Here is a 24,310-nt window from a genome sequence, read left to right as displayed (position 1 = left end):
TTATCAGCATATGACTATATGTTATTCATTGCCAACTGGGAACAATGCATCATTTTAATTATAATTGTTATCACTTTTAGTGCATGTGACTTAAGGAGGAGGTTAGGCCCAGACACTGTCAAGTCCTCAAGGTAAACAAGTGTAATGAGCCAGTACAACTCAAGAGGTCACTGAGAGAAAGTACATGCGGAAGGATGAGACTTCCTGGGTCATGGGATCTGACATAATACCTTTTGCTTTCACCAAGCACACAACAGCTGATGGAGCAATTCCACGTTCATCGCATCGTTTAGTTCTCACAATGTTTGTTGTGGAGCAGGGGGCATGACACCCATTTACCAAGAAGGAAACTGTCTCTCAGAGAGAAGACACAATTTGCTGGAAGTCTCACAGCCAACAAGTGGTGAGTTAGACTTAGAGGACAGCCTGCCTACAGTGTGCTGGGTGTTTCCCAAAAGGAAGGGGCCCAGAGTTGGCTGTGGCCACCTGAAGCCGGAGAGAGACAAGCCTTAGTCCTGTCCAGCCAGAGGGAGGGGGACCAGGAGGCAGGAAAGAGGGATCAAGGGGTCCATCTGAAAGGCACTCAGGCCATGAGCAGCTCAGAACCTTTAAAATTGGAACCTTCCGAGTAGTTACCACCATAGTAGCACTGTCTCCTGTTAATAATATTATTTTAAATAAACGGCTCACTTGATCTTTATCATAAACCCCTGATGAAAATATTGTCCCCATTTGGCATATCCGGAAGCCCAGAGTCAGAGAGATGGAGCAATTTGCTTGCAGTGGTCACTTGGATACTGGGGCGGGGGGAGTCACTCAGCCTCCACACCCTCCCCTCTTTCCACGTGACTCCATGTAACCCCTGAATTCCCTCATTCCCTACTTCTACTCTTCCAAGGCTTCTCGGTACACCTGCCTGCATGCTTGTCAACAGACACCGCAACAGGAGCACACCCTGGTCAGCGGCACAGATGGCAGGGGTCCCGCGCGGCGGGAGCAGCGGTGCCAGCCAGAAAAGGCCAGGGACGGAATCAGCTGGGGGCCGGGCACCTCCACCTGAACGTGAGAAGTCAAGAAAAAGCAAAGCAAAAAACAAATGGAGGGGCTTTAAAAAAAAAAAAAAGGAGAAGAAATAAGACAGAAGGTTCAGACTTGAAAAGCCAATGAACCGTGGGACTGCGGAATCCCACAGTATCAGGAGCCAACACAGCCGGGACGAGGAGACAAGGGTTCAAGTCCAGGCACTGCCACCAGCCAGCTGATGACCTCAGGAAGTGCACTTCTGCTTTCAGAGCCCCCAGGTGCCACCACAAGAGAGAAGTGTGCCACCGGCCCCTGCCTTCCCTTCTAGGGCGTGGTGGGTGTGAAAACAGCCACACAATGATGCTCATATCAAAGCAGCCACAGACAACACCAAACGATTGCCAGCACATCTGCGGCAGCACCCACACTCCCCGGCTTCTAGAACCATAGTTCCTGCAGAGTTTCTGAGAAGGCTCTTTTGGAACATGCTTCATCAGTGATCCAATGAGACCCCATGCAGGCCATGAGGGAGCAAACAAGCCATCTGCCCAAGAAGCCCTTGCAGGAGACACTGTGGGATCCTTCGGGGTCCCCTGAGAATGGGCTGGCCTGTCTCCTCCAGCACGAGGCCACTGAGGAGCAGGCGACACCATGGCTCAGAGCCAGCTGACTTCACAGGAGGGCGATTCCTAACCGCATGGCTTTCTTTCAAAACTCACCCATTCTCACAAATTACTCACACTCTAAGAATTGTGCCGGTGACATTAAAAAGAAAGCTGCTAAAAAAATAGGCCTGGGGCGGGGAAAACATTGCTTCAGACAAACCCATGTAACAACTAGATGGAAATCACACATCAAAAGGTAATTCTGGGGACTTCCCTAGTGGTCTAGTGGTTAAGACTTTGTCTTCCAATGCAGAGGGTGCAGGTTCGATCCCTAGTTGGGAAGCCAAGATCCTACATACATCATGGCCAAAAAACCAAAACATAAAACAGAAGTAATACTGTAACAAATTCAACAAAGACTTCTAAAATGGTACATATAAAGAAATCTTTTTTAAAAAAGGCAGTTCTGCAGATGAGGGCAAGGGTGAAGCTGTAACTCGGACCTAAAATTTAGGATATCAAAACCCTAAACTCCAATCTCCCTGGTTTCAACCACCACAAACTATAAGCCACCAAGAGGCACAGACTGCATTTGGTCTGCCGGAAACTAATCACCTGCTCCTAACCAGGGTTCCCCAAATATTTTAAGTATAAATATGCCTTGGTTACTTGGTTACATAAATATGCCAGAGTTTCCACAACACTGAAGGTTTAAAAAAATAAATACAACAGACCACCTTACATCTTTCCTTAGAGTTCTGACAGGATGACCATAAATGGGTATGATTTTTAAATCCCACACCGGGACTAATAACATACAGTGGGTGTGAACCCTACCAGGACAGGGACAGTCTTGGTTCAATCACAGAGGTCTTCACCCTCTCTGATCTCACCTAGGCTGGGCATGAGACATCCTAGCAACGATGTGGATTTTAACTTGGTGAGCTTCTTCTCTTAGGAATATTTGTACCATAAGATATAAGGCTGCTTCCAGTTAAAACCTGTTCAGCTTTCAAGACAAAAACAAGGAGGGCAACAAACAAGGGTCTATGAGCACAGCTATCCATTCTACATCAAGTAAGCCCTGCCTCACATTAATTTTTAACACCTAAATAAATGAAAATGTCAACGAGCCCAGTGCTGAAAATTCCCACCAATAAACATTTCTTAGAGTAGAGTCAGATTTCCATTCCTTGTAAAATGCAAAGATGTTATCTGACTGGCATCTTAATTGATCACACAATACTTTTATGTCTAGATGTGGCTCAGACAGTAAAGAATCTGCCTGCAGTGCAGGAGACCAAGTTTGAGCCCTGGGTTGGGAAGATTCCTTGGAGAAGGGAATGGCTATCCACTCCAGTATTCTTGCCTGGAGAATTCTGTGGAGAGAGAGGCCTGGCGGGCTACAGCTCATGGGTTTGCAAAGAGTTAGACACAACTGAGCAACTAATTTTTAAAGGGCTTCCCTGGTGGCTCAGACACTAAAGAATCCGCCTGCAGTGCAGCAGACCCAGGTTCAATCCCTGGGTCAGGAAGATCCCCTGGAGAAGGGAATGGCTACCCGTCCAGCATTATTGCTGGGAGAATCCCATGGACAGAGGAGCCTGGCAGGCTGCAGTCCATAGGACTGCAAAGAGTCGGACACGACTGAGAAACCAACGTGCTCACTTTCACTTTTTTCAAGCTTCAGATTCTGATGGAATGGAACACATGATGGTCAGTCTGATGAAGGAAGATGATGAACAAGTCCAGATTCAAGGTAACCAGGAAGACCACGGCAAGATAAGATATAATATATGGAGTAGAAGACATGGGATTATTTGCTTGAGCCAGCTCTTCTCAAAAAGATGAAATCCATAGGTAGGTACACTACTACCCTGCTATCCATCTTTCCTCCGTGTCACTGAGCTGTTAGTTGCGATGATAAATAACAGTTAAGATCCTGAGGAGGTACCAAAGGAATGGCTCTAATCTCAGGTTCAAGTTGGCGAGGGGTGGGGGCCTTAGATACACAGGACAACTTAAGGCAGTCACTTTAACAGCTCTACTAAATACAGTGCAATGCCCACTCCATTTTCATCTTCCCCATAAAAACACACACACAAATGTAATACATTACCCCCAAAAGATTAACATGCGTTTTTCTAAAAGTGAAACTAAAGGTCTCATAACTTAGGCCTTTTATAAGATGGTGCACATAGTCGAGCGCAAACCAAGTCACACCCTAAAAGAAGAGCCCGTAATTTTGCATTACATCACTATCCAACTCATAAACAGGCGTACCTCATTTCACCGCACTTTGCAGATAATTATTATTATTTTTACCAATTGAAAGTTTGTGGCAACCCTGTGTCCAGTAAGTCTATTGGCACCATTTTTTCCAACAGCATTTGCTCACCTTCTATCCCTGTGTCACATTCTGTTAATCCTCAAAATATTTCAAACTTTTAAAGACATCTGTATTGGAGGATAGTTGATTTACAATGTTGTGTTAGTTTCAGGCATACAGCAAAAAGAATCAGTTACATATAAACATATAGCCACTCTTTTTTAAAAGATTCTTTTCTCACATAGGTCGTTACAGAGCACTGAGTAGAGTTCCCTATGCTATACAGCAGGTCCATATTAGTTATCTATTTTATATAGACTCATGTATATATGGCAATCCTGATCTCCCAATTTACTACCCACCCCCCTCCGCATTTTATCACATTTCTTACAGTGGTCAGTGATCTTTGATGTTACCATTACAAACAGACTGTGACTTGCTGAGGTCTCAGATGATAGTTCACATTATCTTTGTAATAGGTATTTTTAAATCAAGGTATGTACACTGGTTTTGTTTTTTAAGATATAATGGCATTGAACACATAATAGGCTACATATAATAGACATAGTATTAACATAACTTCTATGTGCACTGGGAAACCAAAAAAATGGATGATTTGCTTTATTGCATTAATTGCTTTACTGTGATGGTCAGGAACAAAACCCGTCATATCTCTGAAGTAAGTCTGTAGAGAGAATCATTGTAATGGCAGTATCTTCATCTCCTGATAGGTAAATTAGCCTCCAGGAGACTGCAAAAATCTTTTTTTAATCAGTATTCATAAGATGCGGGGCAAAAATAGAATCAGAGTGCAAAAAAACAACAACAAAAAAGAATCTGGTGCCTCTCACCAAGAAAATGAGGCAAAAACACACTTTAATATGAAATTGTGTCCTCCAGTTTCTGCATTTGAATGTTAGTTGTGTCAGAAAATCTAATGTGAATAGATTTAGTACTGAATTGAGGTGCAAAGGCAAACAGTTCTTACTATAAGTCATTGAGTGGATGCAGAACAGATGCAAACAACACAGGTTGGAGCACTGCTATATAAAAATCACCTCATTTCTCTTAATATAAAATACATTAAAAGTAGTCCAAAGACACAGAACACGCACCAGCTCAACTAGCTTTTTGTCTTGCCCAGTGCTTTTCTCTGCTGAGTCATTTACATTCTAATATGAGGTCTTCTGGACTCCTAAGATACTGTTTATTTTCTCTCCACCTGCCCAACTTCCCCCAGTAAATCTGGGGTGAGAGGTAATACAAGAGGCTGGTACCCTCAGGAAAGACTCATAATAAAAAAGAAGAAACTTACAACTTCCGGGAGCAGCTTAGTCGAGAGGTCATGGATGGCTTTGACCACTATACACACAGATGACAGAAGGAATATCACCCCCAAGATGACACAGGCTCTGCAAAGAAACAGAACATAGGGAATCAACTGGGAGAACTCCATCTGGCTAGTTTACACAATGCCAGTGACGATTATACAAGCCGAGGCCCTAGGACCCACCATACTTTGCCATAGTCCCACCATGCCCACCCGCAGCATCAGAATTAATGCTGAATCATTTCTAGAACACAGTTCAGTGATTTATCATCAAAACCAACCCCACGGGAAAGGGTCTCACCATCCTACATGACCTCGCAGCATCCCATGAATGCTGGTACAGAAGGGTCTTCAAGGCCATGAAATCCATTCTCCTGCCTGGCAACACAACATGTCACTCCTCCTCTAGCTGGAGTACAGAGGTTAATAGCAAAGAGTGGAGGTTCTGAAGTGAGACTTTCCAGGTTCTACCATTTAACCTGCTGCTTGATCTTGGTCAAGCTACCGAACTTCTTTTAGCCTCTATTTCCTCATCTGTCAAGTGGGAGTAATATTTCCTACCTGAAGATAAAATAAGATAATGCACAGAGCATAAAAAATTAATCCATTAATGCTGGCTTAAATGATGGAAGAGAAAAGCACACCCTGGATATCTCTTGCTGATAGGACAGGCCAGACACTTTTGGATTTTCTCAGACATAAAGAGGAATGATTCAGTAATGAGAAAAGAAGAGAGTTCATCTGCTGTATTTAAAATGGGTAATCAACAAATACCTACTGTATAGTGTAGGGAACTCTGCTCAATCTTATGTGGCAGCCTGGATGGTAGGGGAGTTTGGTGGGGTTGGGGGTCGGGGGATGGTTCATATATATGGATTGCTGAGTCCCTTCACTGTGCGCCTGAAACTACCATAACATTGTTAACTGACTATATTCCAAAATAAAATTAAAAGCAAAAAATAGAATGTTCACGGCAGGATGAAGCAATTCTTTTAAAAAATAAATGAGAGGAGAAAAGGAAGGATGAAGTCAACCAAGACACCATGCACAGGAGAGGAAAGAGCAAGTTAGGAATGAGGTCATGGGAAAAGTCAGAGGACACCCAGCCAGGGGAGTGGGATGGAGCCGGAAGGATGACTATTGGGCTTGGGATGCACCAGCTGGCAACCCAGACACTCACAGGAGGGAAATATACAGAAAATGAAAGTAAACCTGAGGAAATGATGGTAGAGATACAAGGGTCAAACTACTAAATGAAAACGAAGAGAAACAGAAAAGAAACGAATACAAGAATAACTGCAGTCAGCCCTACATCATTCCTGTCCCAACCTGAGGTCACCATCACTTAGAAGCCTTCTCAGCCCTCCTCCCAAGCCACAAAATAAAACCATTTTTCACTGCCCATGCTTTAATTACCATGTTCTGGACTACCAGAAGGACCCAAAGTGGCACCGACTTAGAATCCTAACCAGCCTATAGACAGACACCTTTTCCCAAACCTAAGGGTCAGAAATAAGTGGGTAAACAGGCTGCGTGGAGTTCACTCCAAAGGCTTCTTATCAACACATTAGTTGTAGGTTTCATTCTCTCAAAAACACAGATGGGAAGGTACTTCAGTGGTGATCCAGTGGCTATGACGCCACTTTCCAATCCAGGAGGTGTGGGTTCGATCCCTGGTCAGGAAATTAAGATCCCACATGCTCTAGCATGAGGCCAAAAAGTAAAATCACAAAGTCAAAACACGGAAAGAAGTGATCAGTGTGGGCTGGGGTGAAACACAAAAGAAAAAAGGAAAAGTAATAAGCAGGCGGGGGCTCTTGGTACAGACCTGAGCTAAAGAGAATCCTGGACCTATAAACCACGCAAGTGATCCACCCCAGGTGCCATATATCCTCATAAGGAGCCTGGGGGGAAACATACACTCAAGGTGGGCGATGGTGGGGGAGTGGTGGGGTGAGTGTATGTGCTGGCATGTGTGTAGAGAGATTACAGGTAGGTGTGTGGGGGTTGGTGGGTGGGAGGGTGGGTGTGGGCGTGTAGAGATTACAGGCAAAAAGCACCCAGGGACACAGCAGCAGAAATGAAGAAGGCTACAGTAGGTGAAGTGCCTGGCGCTGGTCACCACAGTCCTGGCAGGGTAATCAGGGTGGAGGGGACCACAGCCAAGAGGGGCATCATGCAGGAAAGAGACGGCTTCCTGGAGGGCCCTTTAGTGACCAGACACTGGGGCAGGACCAGGGATTCCAGGGCTTGGGGGATCAAAGCTCCCAAAGCAACTGGCCCAAGGCCCAGCTATCCCACAGGACAAACAACTATGGACCCACTGTGCCCAGCACTTGAAGTAACCACTTCTCCCTGCTAGCAAATGGCACCGTGAGAGGTGCCATTTCAGGAAAAGAGCCTAAAAGTCAGGCCTCCACTCAAGTGACTAGCACACATGCTCTCTCTGCTTCACCCTTTCAGATAAATTTAATCTCCAACTCGGTTTTGTAGCCCTCACACTTTACACCCCACTGAGGAATTTTTTGGAACAGTAGCCCAGGGACTGCTCCTCAGGGTCAATCTTATCAGAATCTCTAGGGGTGAATACAGACATCTGTATTTGCTTTTTAAATTGCTTCTCAGAAACAGAAGTAGACCCACAGACATAGAAAACAAATTTATGGATACCAAAGGGAAAGAGTGGGGGAGGGATAAACTAGGAGATTTGAGATTAACATACGCACACCACTGTCTTTCTTGGACAGAGGAGCCTGGCGGGCTACAGTCCATGGAGTTGTGTCGAGTTGGACGCAGCTGAGCACCCATGCTATACTATATATAAAGTAGATAAACAGAAAGGTTCTACTGGACAGCACAGGGAACTCTACTCAATATCTTGCAATAACCTATAAGGGGAAAGAATCTGAAAAAGAATGTATGTATGTGCATATATGAAGTGAAGTGTTAGTTGCTCGGTCGTGTCCAACTCTTTGCGACCCCCATGGATTGTAGCCCGCCAGGCTTCTCTAGAGTCCATGGGATTCTCCTGGAAAGAATACTGGAGTGGATTGTCGTTCCCTTCTCCAATATGCATGTATATACCCATACGTGAAAAAGTGAAAGTGTTAGTCACTCAGTCATGTTCAACTCTTTGCAACCACATGGACTATAGCCAGCTGGCTCCTCTGTCCAAGGAATTCTCCAGACAAGAATACTGGAATGGGTAGACATTCCCTTCTCCAGGGGATCTTCCTGACCCAGGGATCGAACCCAGGTCTCCCACATTGCAGGCGGATTCTTTACCATCTGAGCCACCAGGGAAGATACACACACGCACACACACACACACACACACACACACACGTGCGCATAAAACAGAATCCCTTGCTGTATACCTGAAACTAACAGAACACTGTAAACCAACTATACTTCAGTAGAAAAATAAAGCTCCCCAGGCAATTCCCTGAACAATCTCTCAGGGCTGAGTCCCAGGCCTAGTTCAAGGGAAGGCCCTGTCCTTAGCGAGCTTCCACTATGGGGGAAATCCATCCTTCTCTGAACAGAAGGGACCCCCCCCACCCCCAGCTGCTGAGGAAGGAGGGGTCTAATGTTCCTTGAGAAACCTGCAGCGCACCCGTTACTTAATCAGTCTTCTCTCACTGAGGCATGAGAGAACCCAAGTGAGAGGCACTACTTGGGTGCTAAACCTTCTGTAGAGCATTTACCACACCATCCTCAAGAAGCCTCCATCTCCAAATTCCTCAGAGCGGGCATGAACAAATGTCTGAGCTCCTTCCTGACAGGGACCAGTGATGCTGCAGGACTCTTTCTTTCTCCCGGTCAACACAGGCACACCTTGATAATGCACGAAAAGTGGATTTGGGTTTTGTTGGATTCTGTTAAGGAGACAGGTATAAGAGACGCAGTGGTCTCCTTACATAATATCTTGCTCATATATCTTTAACCAAAACTACCTAGAAGTTCCTTAAGGGTGAGAACCACATTTTCACATCTCAGTATCTATAGCAGCACCTGGCAGTTGCCCCTGCAAGCATCTGTAGAGTATATATAATCATTAACTGATTGGAGCCACAAATGGGGTCCACCCAGGAAGGTTTGACTCCCTGAAATGAAGTGTTCGTTGCTCAGTCATGTCCAGCTCTTTGTGGCCCCATGGACTGTAGCCTGTCAGGCTCCACTGCCCATGGAATTTTCCAGGCAAGAATACTGGAGTGGGTTGCCATTTCCTTTTCCAGGGAATCTTCCCAACCCAGGGATCGAACCTGGGTGTCCTGCATTGAAGGCAGAGTCTTTACCAGCTGAGCCACCTCCCTATATTAACCGATTACCTAACTACTGACTGATTTGTAAGTTTCCCCCCATAGAGTTTAAAGGGGCATCAACCACTTACCATGGGATGGGAAGAGGAAAGAGACTCCTAACACTTGAGCCAAAATGCCTGTGGAATAGCCCACACTGTAAAACACCTCCAAAATGTAATGAAAAAGAAAAATCCAAAGAAATCGATGATTTGTTTATTCATGTTGAATTTTACAGATTTGTCATCATATTTCCCTCAAAAATACACCTACAAATATGCTCCAAATGTTTTAAAAACCTATTTTCATCTTCTTTTAAATGTGTTGCAAATTCAGAAGCCAGTCACTCTTTCATCAACACTGCTGGAAGCCTGTGTGTCAGAGCTCCCCCATAGCTGAAAGTAGCTATTATTAGCTGAGCGTGTGATGCTATTTTTTTAACATGTTATTAATAATATATTGTGTTTACACAGCAGCTTTCTCCTCAGGCACTCAGAGTTCTGCACATCAGCTCCTAAATGCCCTGGTGGCCACTGACCAGACCTAGGTTTCTGTTTTTCTGTTATTTCATGGACTGGAGGGGTCAGGGGTGGGGAGAGGTTTGTTTCACAGACACAAGGAGCCAAAATGGGATTGTGGAGGATTGGCAAGTTTCCCCAAGGTCACCCCAGGAATCTGAAGTCCACCCAGAAATAGAAGCCAGGTCTCCTGACGTCCTCCCAGTGGTCAGCCTCCCTGGCCACTCAAAGGCTCTGGGCCTTCACGTGACATCCTCACGCCACCACTGCCCTGGGACTGCAGCGATCTCCCAGAAGCAGAGATTTGGGTCAGGAGCAAATGCTGCAAATATGGCTGCTTCCTAATGGGCAAGTGTGGGCTGCTTCCTGGTTTGTGGGGAGGCGGTGAGGGATGGGGGAAGGGACCTGCTCCATCAGAGCACCACGGCCTTCACCAGGAGAGGCTGGCCCGGCAGGGAAAGAAGGCAGTGTAGAGCCAGGTCACCACAGCGAACACAACTCCTCCCTCTAGCCCAAACCCTACAGCAGGAAAACACTGAGCCAGAAAGAAGCAAAAGATGGCTTTTATAATTGTCTGGATTGTTTCTTAATCCATGTACTGGCTTATTTAAGAGCTCTTCCATCCTCACTATACATTTGCCTTCCCTATTGTAGTTTTCCCTTTCCTAGATACAAATGCCCATACATAAAACTGACAAGTAACAAGGATTTACTGTATAACACAGGAAATTATTCCAATATCTTGTAGTAACCTTTAATGGAATACAATCTACAAAAAAAAAATCGAATCACTATGCCATATATCTGAAACTAACATGATATTATAAATCAACTATATTTCAATTAAAAATAATAAAATTTGGGGTGAGGGATAAATTGGGAGATTGAGATTGATGTATACACACTACTAACTAATAAGGACCTACTGTGCAGCGCAGGGAACTCAGCACTCTCTAATGGCCTATACGAGAAAAGAATCTAAAAAAAACAGTGGATCTCACAGATTCACTTTGCTTACACCTGAAACTAACACAACCTTATCAATCAACTATAGCATGCTCAATACAACTTTTAAAAATACAAGATAAAAGAAATAAAACTTAATTGAATAAAAAAAGAAAGAGGCAAATGAACTGCTTGTTGTTATCCACTCACTCAGTCGTGTCTGACTCTGTGACCCCAGGGACTGCAGCACACCAGGCTTCCCTGTCCTTCACTATCTCCTAGAGCTTGCGCAAACTCATGTCCAAGGAGTGGGTGATGCCATTCAACCATCTCAGCCTCTGTCGCCCCCTGCTCCTCAAATGAACTGCTGCCCCCTCCTTGAACACAATGTGCCAATCCAGACTGAAGCTGCATTTAAATTCTCACAGAACCAGTGATTATAAAAGCATGGTCCATGGACCAGCAGTCTCCACATCACCTGGGAACTTGTTAAAAATGAAAATGCCGGAGGTCAACCCAGACCTACCGAATCAGAAACTCTGCAGACGGGGATCCAGCAATCTGTATTTTAATAAGTCCTATGAGAAACACTGTAGTATCAATCTTGTCAAAGATATACTTATTAATAATATCTGAAAGATTAGCAAAATCCAAAGAAATAGTTGAAGCCACTGGTATTTTTTTTTTTAATTCTCCTAAAAGCTGCAAATTTCTTCAGCATTGTAAATCTATCACCTTGCAGTCAGCATTAATTTTTGCCTCTGAAATTGTACAGGACACCAACTGGCAGACACTCTCACAGCCCAAATGATAGAAGGTTGGAAGTTTGGTCCCCAGTCAACTATAGGCTTAAAGGCCTGAAATCATATGAATAAAGCCTGGGTCTTATCATATCAAGTCTAAGTTATTTGCCAAAGAGAAACTTCTTCTAATCATCCCCTAATTTACAAAAGCCTTAAAACACAGTTGCTCTGGCACTTTACCAATTCAGTCCACAGCTTCAAGTGTAATGTTTTATCATTTTCCACCCCAGCCTCCACAGCACTTGTAATCTGGGTCCATCTTCAATCAAACATGAAATAAAAAACGAAAGACAGTCAAGTGGCAAGTACACATGGTTCTTAGGGATGTATGATTTCTAAAGCTGTTTCATTCTAGCTCGTCCTCTTTTACTCCATGTAGTCTGCCATTTTAAGTAAAACAACACACAAAATCAGCTAGGAGACAAGAGAAAGTGCGCCAGGAATGCCACGAGCCATTTCTCATTCTCTATAATGCCTTTGCCAAACAGCCAACATTTGATTCAAGACTCCCTGCCTCCCTTGATGCCATGACCACCAATACCAACCTCCTCTTCTACTGCAGGAGTTTGCTCCCCTCCGCTTTCTGTTCTTCCTCATCTTACCTGCTTGACTCTCAGAGGCTCTCAATCTCCATCTCCTCTCTCTACCTGTGTCCTCCTCTCTCTTCCCTCTCTAGCTCTAACCTCATCCGCCTGCTGTTTTGTGAACAGGCTGTGGTGAGGGGGACAGTGGCTTGGACCAGGGATGGCTCTCAGGCTAGGGCTCCACAGGCACATGGTCAAACCCTGTCCATGATAAGATCATCCATCTCAAGACCGAATCACTAAGAACCTCTCCTTACTCAACAGATGAACAGTAAACAAGCTGACTAATCCTATCCAAGTGGAATCTCACTGACATGGGACTTTCTTCTTGGCTTCAATTGTAGGGACAAAAATCAGCATGGGGGATTTATTAGACTCAGATTCTAGAGCAGTGCAGACCAATAAAATTTTCTGTGATGAAGGAGATGTTCCATTCCGTTCTGTTCAAAAGGGTAGCCACTAGCCACATGCGGCTACAGAGACTTCAAATGTGGCTAATGCAATAGAAGAAATTAAATTTTAGTGTTATAAATTAATTAAAATGTTAATTAATTAAAACAAATGACCACATGTGGTTAGTGACTACCATATTCAACGGTGGAACTCTAATGGCTGGGTTGAAAACACAGACATCCACCAAAAACTCTGTTTAGTTTAAACGAACAATCTGTTTAGACACAAATAATCAGCTAAGTTGATGTGGGCCAGCAATAGGTAGTGGTAGTGTTAGTCGCTCAGTCGTATCTGACTCTTTGTGATCCCACGGACTACAGCCTGCTAAGCTCCTATGTCCATGGAATGCTCCAGGCAAGAATACTGTAGTGGGTTGCCACTGCCTTCTCCAGGGGATCTTCCCAACTCAGGGACTGGACACGGGTCCCCTGCATAGCAGGCAAATTCTTTACCATCTGAGCCATCAGGGAAGTCCAGCAGGTTCTACTCTGAAAAGCCTGGTGAAGGGACATCACGCCTTTGTTGCCTTTCTCAATCAATGCATCCCCTCTCTCCGTCCGGTTAACCCCCATCTCCCAGGTTCACGTGCCTCACTCTTGATCTCACCTAATCTCAAGCGATCCTAGAACATCTGCTGCTCCACTGGGGTAACTGCATTCATTCACATTTCAAGGTGAATGGAATGCCAAGGTAAGAAAATAAAACCTAGCCCCAGCCTCCCGAGAGCACACACCTGGGACAGGAAACCTGAAAACCATTACGCGACAGTGAATGTGAAAACTGATAATGGACAAAGAACAAAATGAAGAAAGAAATCAAAGCGATGAAACACAACCTGGGGACTGAGTGGGAAGGAAGGATGGCGCTGTGGTGTGACAGGTAAGCTGGGTCTAGAGGACTAGACATGAGCCACCAAGTAGAGAAACTGAAAAGCTATGGAGGGCACTCCAGGCACAGGGAACTTCATAAGACCCCACATTGTCGCTCCTGCTTCTACGGAAATCCAAAGTGGAGAGGCTCTGCCTGGAGCATCAGGCTAGGGGAGCAGCCGTGCAACAGCCACACGAGGAAAGGCCCTCTGTGTCCTGGCAGTCCCCTCGAGATGGCAGGCACAACATCACCCACGATGTGCACAACGCTTTTTCTGCATCTACTGAGGTGATCATGCAGTCTTTGTCTTCCCTTTCGTTTGTGCGGTGAATCACACTGATTGATCTGCATGTATTGAACCAGCCTTAGGAACTTGGGATGAATTTCACTTGGTCATGGTGTATGAGTTTTTTTATATTGCTGGATACAGTTTGCTAAGAAATTTGTTAAGATTTTTTGCATCTATATTCAAAAATATTGGTCCATAACTTTCTTTTTTGGCAGTATCTTTGTCTGGTTTTGATATCAGACTGACGGTGGCTTCAGAGAATCTCTTTAGGAGTGTTCCTTCCTCTTCACAATTTTTTGGAAGAATTTGACAACATGATATTTACAATGCATCTTAGACAGTACATAGACCAGTGTATTATATATAATAGTTATGTACTTTAATATACATTAGGAAAACTGATTTTTACTCCATGCCTACAAGGATATTATTTCTGAAGGAAAAATGTCAAATATGATTATATTTAAATAAATGTTAAGTAAGCAATGGCATAGGTGGTGCGGCACAAACCATCAAGGTGGAACACACATGTCTAAGGCTGAGGAAGCCTGTAGTGGGGACAGGAAGTTGTTAAACAGTTTGAAGCAAGGGAGGCACATGATGTGATCTGCGCTTTACAAAGACCTTCTAACTGGGGGGAGTTTGGCAGAGTTGAAGGGAAGCAAACTAGAAGCAAGGAAATCAGCTGGGAGACAAGGCTAGTAGTCAAGGAGACGAGTGATGACCCCGTACAGAGTAGCCGTGACAGCTGAGAGGGATCAATAGGAAAGACCCTGCAGAGGCAGAAGGGATGGACCCTGGTAACCAACTGAACAGCAGAGAAGGATGCCAGGAAAACCTGACCTTCCTTTCCAAAAGGAAAGAGGTAGTGACAAATCTCAAAGGAGGAGGAGTGAGACCAGGGTGGGGAGCTGGTGGGGAGTCTAGTCTAGGACTCACAAAGCTCAAGAAGCAATGTCCAGACAGCCAGATACCTGGAGCTTATGGAAGCATCATCACCCAAGCCTTGCTGCCCAGGCCACTTTCCTGGGCCCCTATGTCTCAGGATGCTGTTTCTTGGGTATAGAGAGATGCAAGGAGAGAAAGGAACTGGGAACGACCTTCCTAGTGACTGCCAGACTCCACCAGTACCTCTGCCTCCCATATATGCTGCAAGGGGGCTGTATGCTGAGACCCAAGCCTCATCAGTCTCCTTGAATCCACAATTACCAATTGACGCCTTCAGTGTTCGGTGCCAGGGTTCAGCACCAAAGAAGCACATGAATAACAGCCTGCCCTCATGCAGCTTACACGGGGAGGGGCAGACAGACAATAAGCATGTGAACAAACAAGAACATCCTACAGATGTAAAGGAGGAGAGTAGCAGGCCTGTATTCTACACACAGTCCTCTCCCTTCTCTAAGGAGGGGGTGTTTAACCACAGACCTGAGAGATGGAGAATGAGCTGAACAGCTACCCGGGGACGAGCATTCTAGAGAGCGAGCACGAGGAGCAAAGGTGCCCATGCAGCAGGCGAGGCAGGAAGATATGAGCACAGCCATTCCGGAAATAAGGCCAAGAAACAGCCTTGGGCAAAACAGGCCTTGGCAACTAAAGAACAAACGCCCAAGTCCCAGAGACAAAAGCCAGACTTGCAGAATAAAATATTAAATTTACCTGTGTTACACCCAAGAATATACTTAGTTGCCAGAAGACAAGAAGTTCAACTATAGAAAAAAGTTTAATAAGACTGCCTTACTTATTTAGGCATGCCATGCAGCACGCAGGATCTTAGTTCCCCAACCAGGGATTGAACCCACTGCCCCCTACACTGGAAGCATGAAGTCTTAACCACTGAACTGCCGGGGAAGTCCCTCAACTCTAAACTTTAGACACATCTGCTCAGACGTTTTCTCGCAGAAAATTCTCTTACACTCCTTTCCCTTCACAGAAACGCTCCCTATTCCCAATATCCAATTGGAGCCACCTGCTGCTGATCAAAAAAGGTGGACAATTTCTGGAAATTATCAGTGATCATGAGGCAAACCCTCCCTTTTGTTATAAAAGCAGCTTGTCCCTTCTACTTAGGGAGCTGGCACTATTTTTTTCTGCCTTCTCCCTTGTGCACAAGCTCCCTCTCTCAATAAGAAAGGTTTGCTTATCTGAGGGTCTAAGGGTCTGATGGAAGTGATATTCATTTCTATAGTGTTGCTGCTGAAGGATCTGGCAAGGGCCTGGTAACGGAGGGAACCCAGCATTTTCAATGAGCAGCGATGGAGCCTTCCTGACTGGCATACATGGTCATACTAGGACTCGGCTTTTAGTTTGAGTAGGATGGGAAGCCAACAATGGATTGAATAGAGAAATGGCTCACATTATTTTTCGCAGGATCAGTCTGGGTGCTCTGTTGAGAGCAGACCAAAGAGGGTCACTGGTGGAGGCAGGGAGGCCAAGGGAAGATAATGCTGCCAGAACAAGGACCAGTGTTCGTGCTCAGTCGCTAAGTCATACATATCCAGTTCTTTGTGACCCCATGGACTGCAGTCCACCAGGCTGCTCTGTCCAGGGAATTTTCCAGGCAAGAATACGGGAGTGTGTCGCCATTCCCTTCTCCAAGGGATCTTCCCAACCCAGGGATCGGACCCACATCTCCTGTGTCTCCTTTATTGCAGGTGGATTCTTTTACCCGCTGAGCGATCGGGGAAGCTCCCTTTCTCAAAATCCACCTGTCCCCACATTTAACAGGCGTTATCATAAATCTTTAAGAGACAAGAAAGGAAGCTATAGGAAGAGAAAAACAAAAACCAAATGGGACCAGTTGGAACCAAGATGGTGACATACCTGACCTCCAACACAGTCTCATTATGCGCCGACTTTATTACATTAGCATGACACACCCACCTGCATCATGATCAGAAATCCAGGACCAAAAGAAGATGAGAGAGGGTGGTATCCATGCCATCAAAAGCGCTGCCCTTCCCCGATGCACTGGTACACATGCCTCCCCTCACCAACCTCACTCCTCCTCCCTTTGTCTCTGCTGTTTAAAATCAAATCCCGTCTCACCAAGGGACGAGAAGTTGATTTGTGAACAAAGTTCCTGCCTCTCCATTCTCAGACCACTGAATAAAGCCTCCACTGCTTCAGTCTCAGCTTTGGTTTCGTTTTTGGCTACAGGAACTGGAAGAGAAATAAAGCCTTCGCCACAGCCCTGGGTCCTAGCAGAGCCCACAAGACTTAATTCTGTAACAACAATGATTTTGGAAAGAGATGCTGCTAGAATAGGGCAGGAGATGTGAAGATGGGGAGAGAGGGCTGGTTTCTACAGCTCTTGAGAGATCCAAGGCAAATGTACTGACAGTCACTGTTTTCAACCTAGGGAAGTACAAAGTGAATTGATGGGCTTTAAAGAGATTTAAAAAGGACTTTCAGGGTAATACTTGTTTTTCAGGAGAATAAGAAATCTTACTACTTAAGCAAACTGGTTACCCAGAGTGAACCATTTAAGTATATTGAAGTCAAGTTTATATTTAAGATTATATTGTCAATTATCTGTGTACCAACCTCAATTTTTTTTTCTTAAACAAATACTGAATGTTAGAGCTTCCCTGGTAACTCAGTGGTAAAAGAATCCACCTGCCAATGTAGGAGATGTGGGTTCAATCCCTGGATCAGGAAGATTCCCTGGAGAAGGAAATAGCAACCCACTCCAGTATTCTTGCCTGGAGAATCCCATGGACAGAGGAGTCTGGTGGGCTACAGTCCATGGAGTCACAAAGAGGCATATAAGACTTAGAGAGTAAATAACAACAAATACTGAATGTTTAATTGCTTGTCTATGCATAGAATATATGCAGGGAGATACTCAATAAGAGGGATGACAGTCTCTACAGAAAATATGTGGAGAACAGAAGCTTGCTTTTCCCTATATACCCTAGCATGTATGTTATGTATTTTGAAAACGATGTACGGGTACCACCTATTAAAATAAATACTGCATCAATGTTGAGATTGAGGGAAATACTTTCTGAGAGTCAACCAGATGCAAAGAAACCTGTGATACACTAGATACAATGACAAATAAAGACATAGTCCTTTTCCTCAAAGAGTAGAAAAAGGGGATATATATTAATAAATCACAGGAATAGTCCTAGAGAAGCTGAGATTTAAGTTGACTGAAAGAACCAAAAGAAGTCAGCTTGATAGAAGAGTATGTTCCCAGGAAACTATGTCCAAAGGCCTGTCAGAATTCATTCATTTAGCACATTACCCTACAAGCCTTCATTGTGTCAGGCACCATTCTAGGCAGAAGCCACACAGACATATGGGGCAAGAACCTTCCAGGCAGAGGGAGGAACAAGGCTCTGAGGCAGAAGTCTGCTTGACTGGATGGAAGAACATCAAGGCAGCCAGAGGGTTAAAGATGAAGCAGGAAAATGGGAGGTGAAGGCAGAGGCCAAGGGTCATGTCAAGTCTTAAAGCCACTGTAAAGATTTAGGTATTTACACAGACTGGAAGCCACTAGAGGCTCTGACTTGGAGAAGACATGATGTCACATGTTTTAACAGGATTGCTGCTGCTTGGCAAAGGCAGAAACAGGGCTAACAGTTATCATTTCCTGAGATGGGGAAAAGTACAGGAGAAGCAGGGTTTGGGGTGGGGCAGGGAGGTAGGGGTGATCAGGATTTGGGTTTTGGACTCACTATTGGGGATGTCTGTTACGTCCCCAAGTGGAGATGCTGAGAAGGCCGTTGGAGACAAGAGTTTAGTTTCAAAGTCCAAGTCGGGACATATACCAGGAGTCATCACACAGATTGTACTGAAAGCCTTGAAAGTGGATGAGATCATTTGTTTAATTACAAGTGCCTCAGTAAGACTGGAATCAAGGTTCCATGAGGGATCCTGTCTGGGAAGCTGGGGAGAGAAGGGGCCAAGAGCCAATGCTGAAGAAACTCACAGACCAATCAAAGTTGTATAAACTTTCTTATGAAAACCATACAGAGCCCCTAATGGCTTTGAACATGCAGTAAGATGATTAGATTTGCATTTCAACAGCTGACTCAGTCAGTAGCCCCCATGAACTACTGGAGCAGTTCTGCTGGCTCTGACTTACATCATTCCACTTTTAGGCCCCACTCTTCTCAAAGATGGAGAGGAAATGGCAGCCCATTCCAGTATTCTTGCCTAGAGAGTCCCAGGGACAGAGGAGCCTGGTGGGCTGCCATCTATGGGGTTGCACAGAGTCGGACACGACGGAAGTGATGCAGCAGCAGCTCCTCAAAGAGAAGACTGACAATCACTGCAGCTGGCCTTGAACCTAGGCAATTAACCCAAGCTTGTGCTAATCAGGTATTCTTTCCCTGGTCTTTGAATCTAAGATGAATAATAACAAAGACTGAACACAGAGATGATTCACCCCCCAGCAGGGGCGGTAGAAGGCTGAGGTCAGTGGGGACTCTAGACCAGAGAGGTTAACCAATATCCCTCAGGGCAGTCAGGTTTTCTTCATATGTGGCAGCTGACTTCCCCCAGAGCAAGCAATCCCCAAGAATCAGGCAGAAGACTCCAGCATCCTTCCAGAACATTCTGTCGGCTATGAGTGACTATATAGGCCTGCTGAGATGACAGAGAAGAGATAGAGACATCATCTCTTATAGGGGAACGACAGGTCACACATTCAGGTAGCAAATCCTTTGTATCTTGAGACCCTCTCGTATGGGGGCAGTCAAAGCAGTTCACACGGAGAGCCAGGTTCTGTATTGCAGCAGACAAGGGGATGGAAGGAGATCAGAAGAAAACAAGGAAGCCAGTTCCTAGTCGGTAGGCTGCATCTTTGTTCACAGCAGTTTCATCTCAATTACACATTCCTGCCCTTGCCATGTGCTTCACAGCACCTCCGAGGAGGGGAAGTGCGCATCCTGCCCACGTTCAGGCGTGGACGTGTGACTTCCTTGGGCCAAGGAAATGTGAGTGGAGATGATGTACAACACATACACCACACCTGAGCAGAAGCTCTGTCTGGTTGGCCTCATTTCTGCCCTTTGCCAGAGGAACAGCAATCCTCAGAGAGGAGCCAGTCCCCTGGACCAAGACCTGGAATGAGAACTAAGGTGGAAAAGGACCAACACGAAACCTCAGCTTAAATGGAAAATGGCTTAAAGGGACTGAGATGAGGGGGTAGTTTGTTATTGCAGCAAAACTTACAGTAATAAGGTTCCTGAAAGAGAAACCTCTTGTGGCAGTGGCAGCAAAAGGCTGTCTCCAAAAAGCAGCCCTGGAACTGGAGTGCGCCATTGGCTACTTGAGGATCGCTGTACAACACGTCTGACGACAGTTTGCTTACAGCAGAGAGTAAAGTGGAAAGAAAGTGTTAGCCACTCAGTCACGCCTGACTCTTTGAGAACCCAAGAACTGTGGCCCTCCAGGCTCCTCTGTCCATGGGATTCTTCAGGCAAGAATACTGGAGTGGGTAGTCATTCCCTTCTCCAGGACATCTTCCTGACACAAGGATTGAACTCGGGTCTCCTGCATTTCAGATGGATTCTTTACCACCTGAGCCACCAGAGAAGCCCGATAGCAGAGATTTCAGTCTGTCTTGTAAAGCAGGCAATCCTGGTGTCACAGATATGCAAGGAAAACCACTTCTTAATGATTACTCTTACAGCATCAAAAAGGGATACAAGAGTGGAGGCCTCTTAGATTTCTGGAAGGCCCGCCTCTGCATTGCAGGTATTTGGCACCAACTCCACTCCTCTGTCTCTGCGGGAAATGAAAGGCTCTGAGCCTTCAGGAGACATGCTTATCAGCGTGACTTGGTTAATTGAATCTTCTCTTTCTTTTCATCCCTACAAAAATACTGTATCATTGCCTTGGTAACCTATTCTCCAGTGTTTCCAACCTTCTTGATTACTGTATTTAAAGTAATTGGCTTAAATTGTTCATTCTCTTTGATCCACCTCTGGGAATGTATCCCTAAAGAAAAAGCTTTCTACAGAAGAATGTCTGAATTCTTTATTGATAGCATTCTTCATATTTAAAAACAGGAAGTTAAATGTGCCACCAAAGGAGGGTTTAAGTACAGGTGACATGTCAATTCAGAAGACTATTAAGTGCTACTTAAAACTGTCTCTACCAACAAAAAAAAAGTGTTCAACAGATAAAATATTAAATGAAAAACATAAAATTATATCCATGGAGATTAGAAATATGTAAAAGTAATCTAAAGCATGGGGGAAAATTTTTAGTAGGAAATACAGTGAAAAATAACAGTAGTGAGAAGGTGGACTTTTCTTCCTTCTACTTTTCTGTGTGTTGTACTTTTATAATGAAAAGAAAATGTCTAAAAATGCCTTCTCCAGTTGTATCATTTTTAACATTTCCTTTTATTGTATCTTCATAAGAGAGCAAACACTGGTCTTTGATGGTACAAACTAATCAGGTTTTAACTGAGCATCTACTCTATGTCCTGCAAAGTGAGGGGCACACAGGTAGAAGGCATGCTTTTTGGTGGGTTACAGTACTGTTGCTTGAACAATATAGTAAGCTTTCACCCAAGCTCTGTGATTCATGCCCCCTTTTCTAAGACTCAGTTTACTTATAAGTAGAATGGGGATGATAAAAATACTACTTCCTTTCCAAAACTGTTTTGAACACAGAGAAGACAGTGGATAAAATGGTATGGTATTAAGATGATACTGAACATATGTAAACTAATAAAAATAACATTTCTAACTTAATCAATCCTATGGCATTTTCTTCCATATCTGGGACCCACTATTTAGCATGGCCTGTCTGTAGCAGAGTCTTAGGGCCAAATCCAATGGGTATGAATTCCTGCAGGGCAAACACCCTTTGGCATGTGGCTAAGAGTCTAGTTTACAGAGAACTTCCATGGACTTGATCTCGAATCAGGGCTGCCATCTGATAAATTGAAAGGGCTGAGAGAGCACGATTCAGGCAGAGAGAGAGCTAGGCAAGAGCTCGTGACCTGCTCACGATTATAAAGCTAGTCAGTAGCTAACTTGAGACTCAAATCAGACCTGAGCCTTACAACAGACAAGCTAGAGTTGTATTTATTGGATGTTCTGTCAGTTTTGACACATAAGGTATTTGTACATGGTTTTGTTTACAAAATTTTCTAACTTAAACAGCTCGGAAGCTCTGGGTTCAAGATCTATCCTTGTCATGAACTTGGAGAAGAATAGAATGCGTGACACCTCTCCAGACCTCACCACCCTCATATGAAAATCAACAACGCCGATTTAAACACCAAGGTCCTGACATTCTACAATTCAAGTCTAAATGCAGCAACGGGAATTCTGGCTCATTACGGCTCTTTAGTTTAAATCAACAGGTTTGAGGCACAGATTGATTTGCAGAGCTGAAATGTAAGAACTGAACAGTAGGTATTATTTACCTACTGGCAAGTTAGGAGAAAAAAATATGAGTCTCCCACTGAGTGCTGTATAAATTATGGGCTTCCCTTCATATATTACGACAGAGCTGTCAGACAGCAAGAAAAATTCACCACGTTTTTGGCTCTTACTTATTTCTGCAACTTCTCTGTGACCTACACACTCTACTCTTTTGAAAGGCTGACATTTCCCACAGTGAGAGAGAAAAAAATAGATAATACCGCAAGAGAGCACTTTAAAAGACAATGTTATGCATCCATCGAGTTGGGCAACTAGTTTTCCAAACAGAGTGACAGTTTTAAATTATTTGAATAACGTGAAATATATTGTAGCCTCACTAACGTATATGTGGAAAAAGCACATTAATAAGTAACCCTAAAAGTATTCTGGAGAAGGCGATGGCACCCCACTCCAGTACTCTCGCCTGGAAAATCCCATGGACAGAGGAGCCTGGTAGGCTGCAGTCCATGGGGTCGTGAAAGTCAGACACGACTGAGCGACTTCCCTTTGACTTTTCACTTTCATGCATTAGAGAAGGAAATGGCAACCCACTCCAGTGTTCTTGCCTGGAGAATCCCAGGGATGGGGGAGCCTGGTGGGCTGCCGTCTATGGGGTCACACAGAGTCAGACACGACTGAAGTGACTTAGCAGCAGAAGCAAAAGCATTCACCTGGAGGAGCTAGTTCCTAAGAACTCTGGAACTTTAAGTTACATTGATTTCTCTCATTAGAGTCGCAAAATGCTAACACTTCCCTATAAAATATACATCTGCCTAAAAACAGGCTACTGATCTGGGACCAAATCAGCAGTATAAGCTAAAAACATCACACATTATACCATCTTAAGACGGAAACGCTAATACTCACACATGCATCATCGCCTTGCCCATTTCCGGAATGGGGGAATTAAGGAATCTGTACACAACTTGCTGCAGTGCCGAATAAACACCAGGACATCTCGGAGTAAACAGGTGGGGTTAAACCACTGATGGGGTGGGGCGTGCGGGTGTCACCTGACTGCAGGAGGCTGGGAGGTATAGGAGATGCGTCTAGAGCCCACCATATCCCCAGGTCAGATGATGGCTGGTGGAAGGCTCTAGGCTCTCCGACAGAGTCTGGGGAGAATCAAGCCCCCACGACAGAAGGGACCATAATTCCAAACCTCTATACTGGCTTCTCCTCCCTCCCTAACTCTCCCTTCCTCCTGCCTCCTGGGATCACTCCAGAATCACTTCCCCATCATTCCCCTGCAGCTAGCTCCTTGCCTGAGGCCCCAGTCTGAGACAGGAGTTGTTCCAGAAAGAATCGAGAGGAAAGACGGCCATGGTATAATGTCAAAGAGAAAGTAAGATAACATGGCTAAACTCAGTGTCTGATCACAAACTTCCATGGGAACAACCCAACGTAGACTCAGGACAGCCACTTCAACATTCTCCTGGTTTTGCAGATTAAATCTGGGCAAGGCCCCCAGAACTGGGCTGTTCTCCCAGGCTCAAACATCCAACCAAAAGCAACAGTCTTGAGCACAACTGTTGTAGAAGCCTATAACTCCCCATTACCATATGAGAAACTCACAGAAGCAAAATCATTTAGTTTATGAATAAACTAAACCAAATAAAGGAGATCAGAGAGCCAAAGAGAGTGAGACTTCGCCCTTCAGATCATTATATATTTTGCCTCTGAAGTCCTGTGATTTTTCCCCCCTCCTTTGAAGGGGCAGTCTTTAAAATCTGGACCAGCTCCATAAAAGAAGGCCTTGCTGAGTTAGGGCTGAGGTCTGTGCCACAAATAAGCGCCAAGAACAGAGCTGCATCTGGGTGTGAACTAGGAGGTTGGGGTGAGTTTGAAGCAGAAAGAGACGTGAGCT

General features: G+C 44.7%; 1 protein-coding gene across 1 annotated transcript in view; it reads right to left on the bottom strand.

Annotated features, from left to right (window-relative positions):
• TMEM163 (transmembrane protein 163) overlaps positions 1 to 24,310 on the bottom strand; it is a 277,327-nt gene that overhangs the window by 41,790 nt on the left and 211,227 nt on the right. The window contains exon 5 of the mRNA XM_027965021.3: positions 5,273 to 5,369. Coding sequence (XP_027820822.1) covers positions 5,273 to 5,369 — 97 coding nt within the window. The remainder of the gene's footprint in view (positions 1 to 5,272; positions 5,370 to 24,310) is intronic.

The sequence above is a fragment of the Ovis aries genome, chromosome 2 (assembly GCF_016772045.2).
Source record: "Ovis aries strain OAR_USU_Benz2616 breed Rambouillet chromosome 2, ARS-UI_Ramb_v3.0, whole genome shotgun sequence".
NCBI lineage: Eukaryota > Metazoa > Chordata > Mammalia > Artiodactyla > Bovidae > Ovis > Ovis aries.
This window is presented reverse-complemented; position numbering and strand designations above follow the sequence as displayed.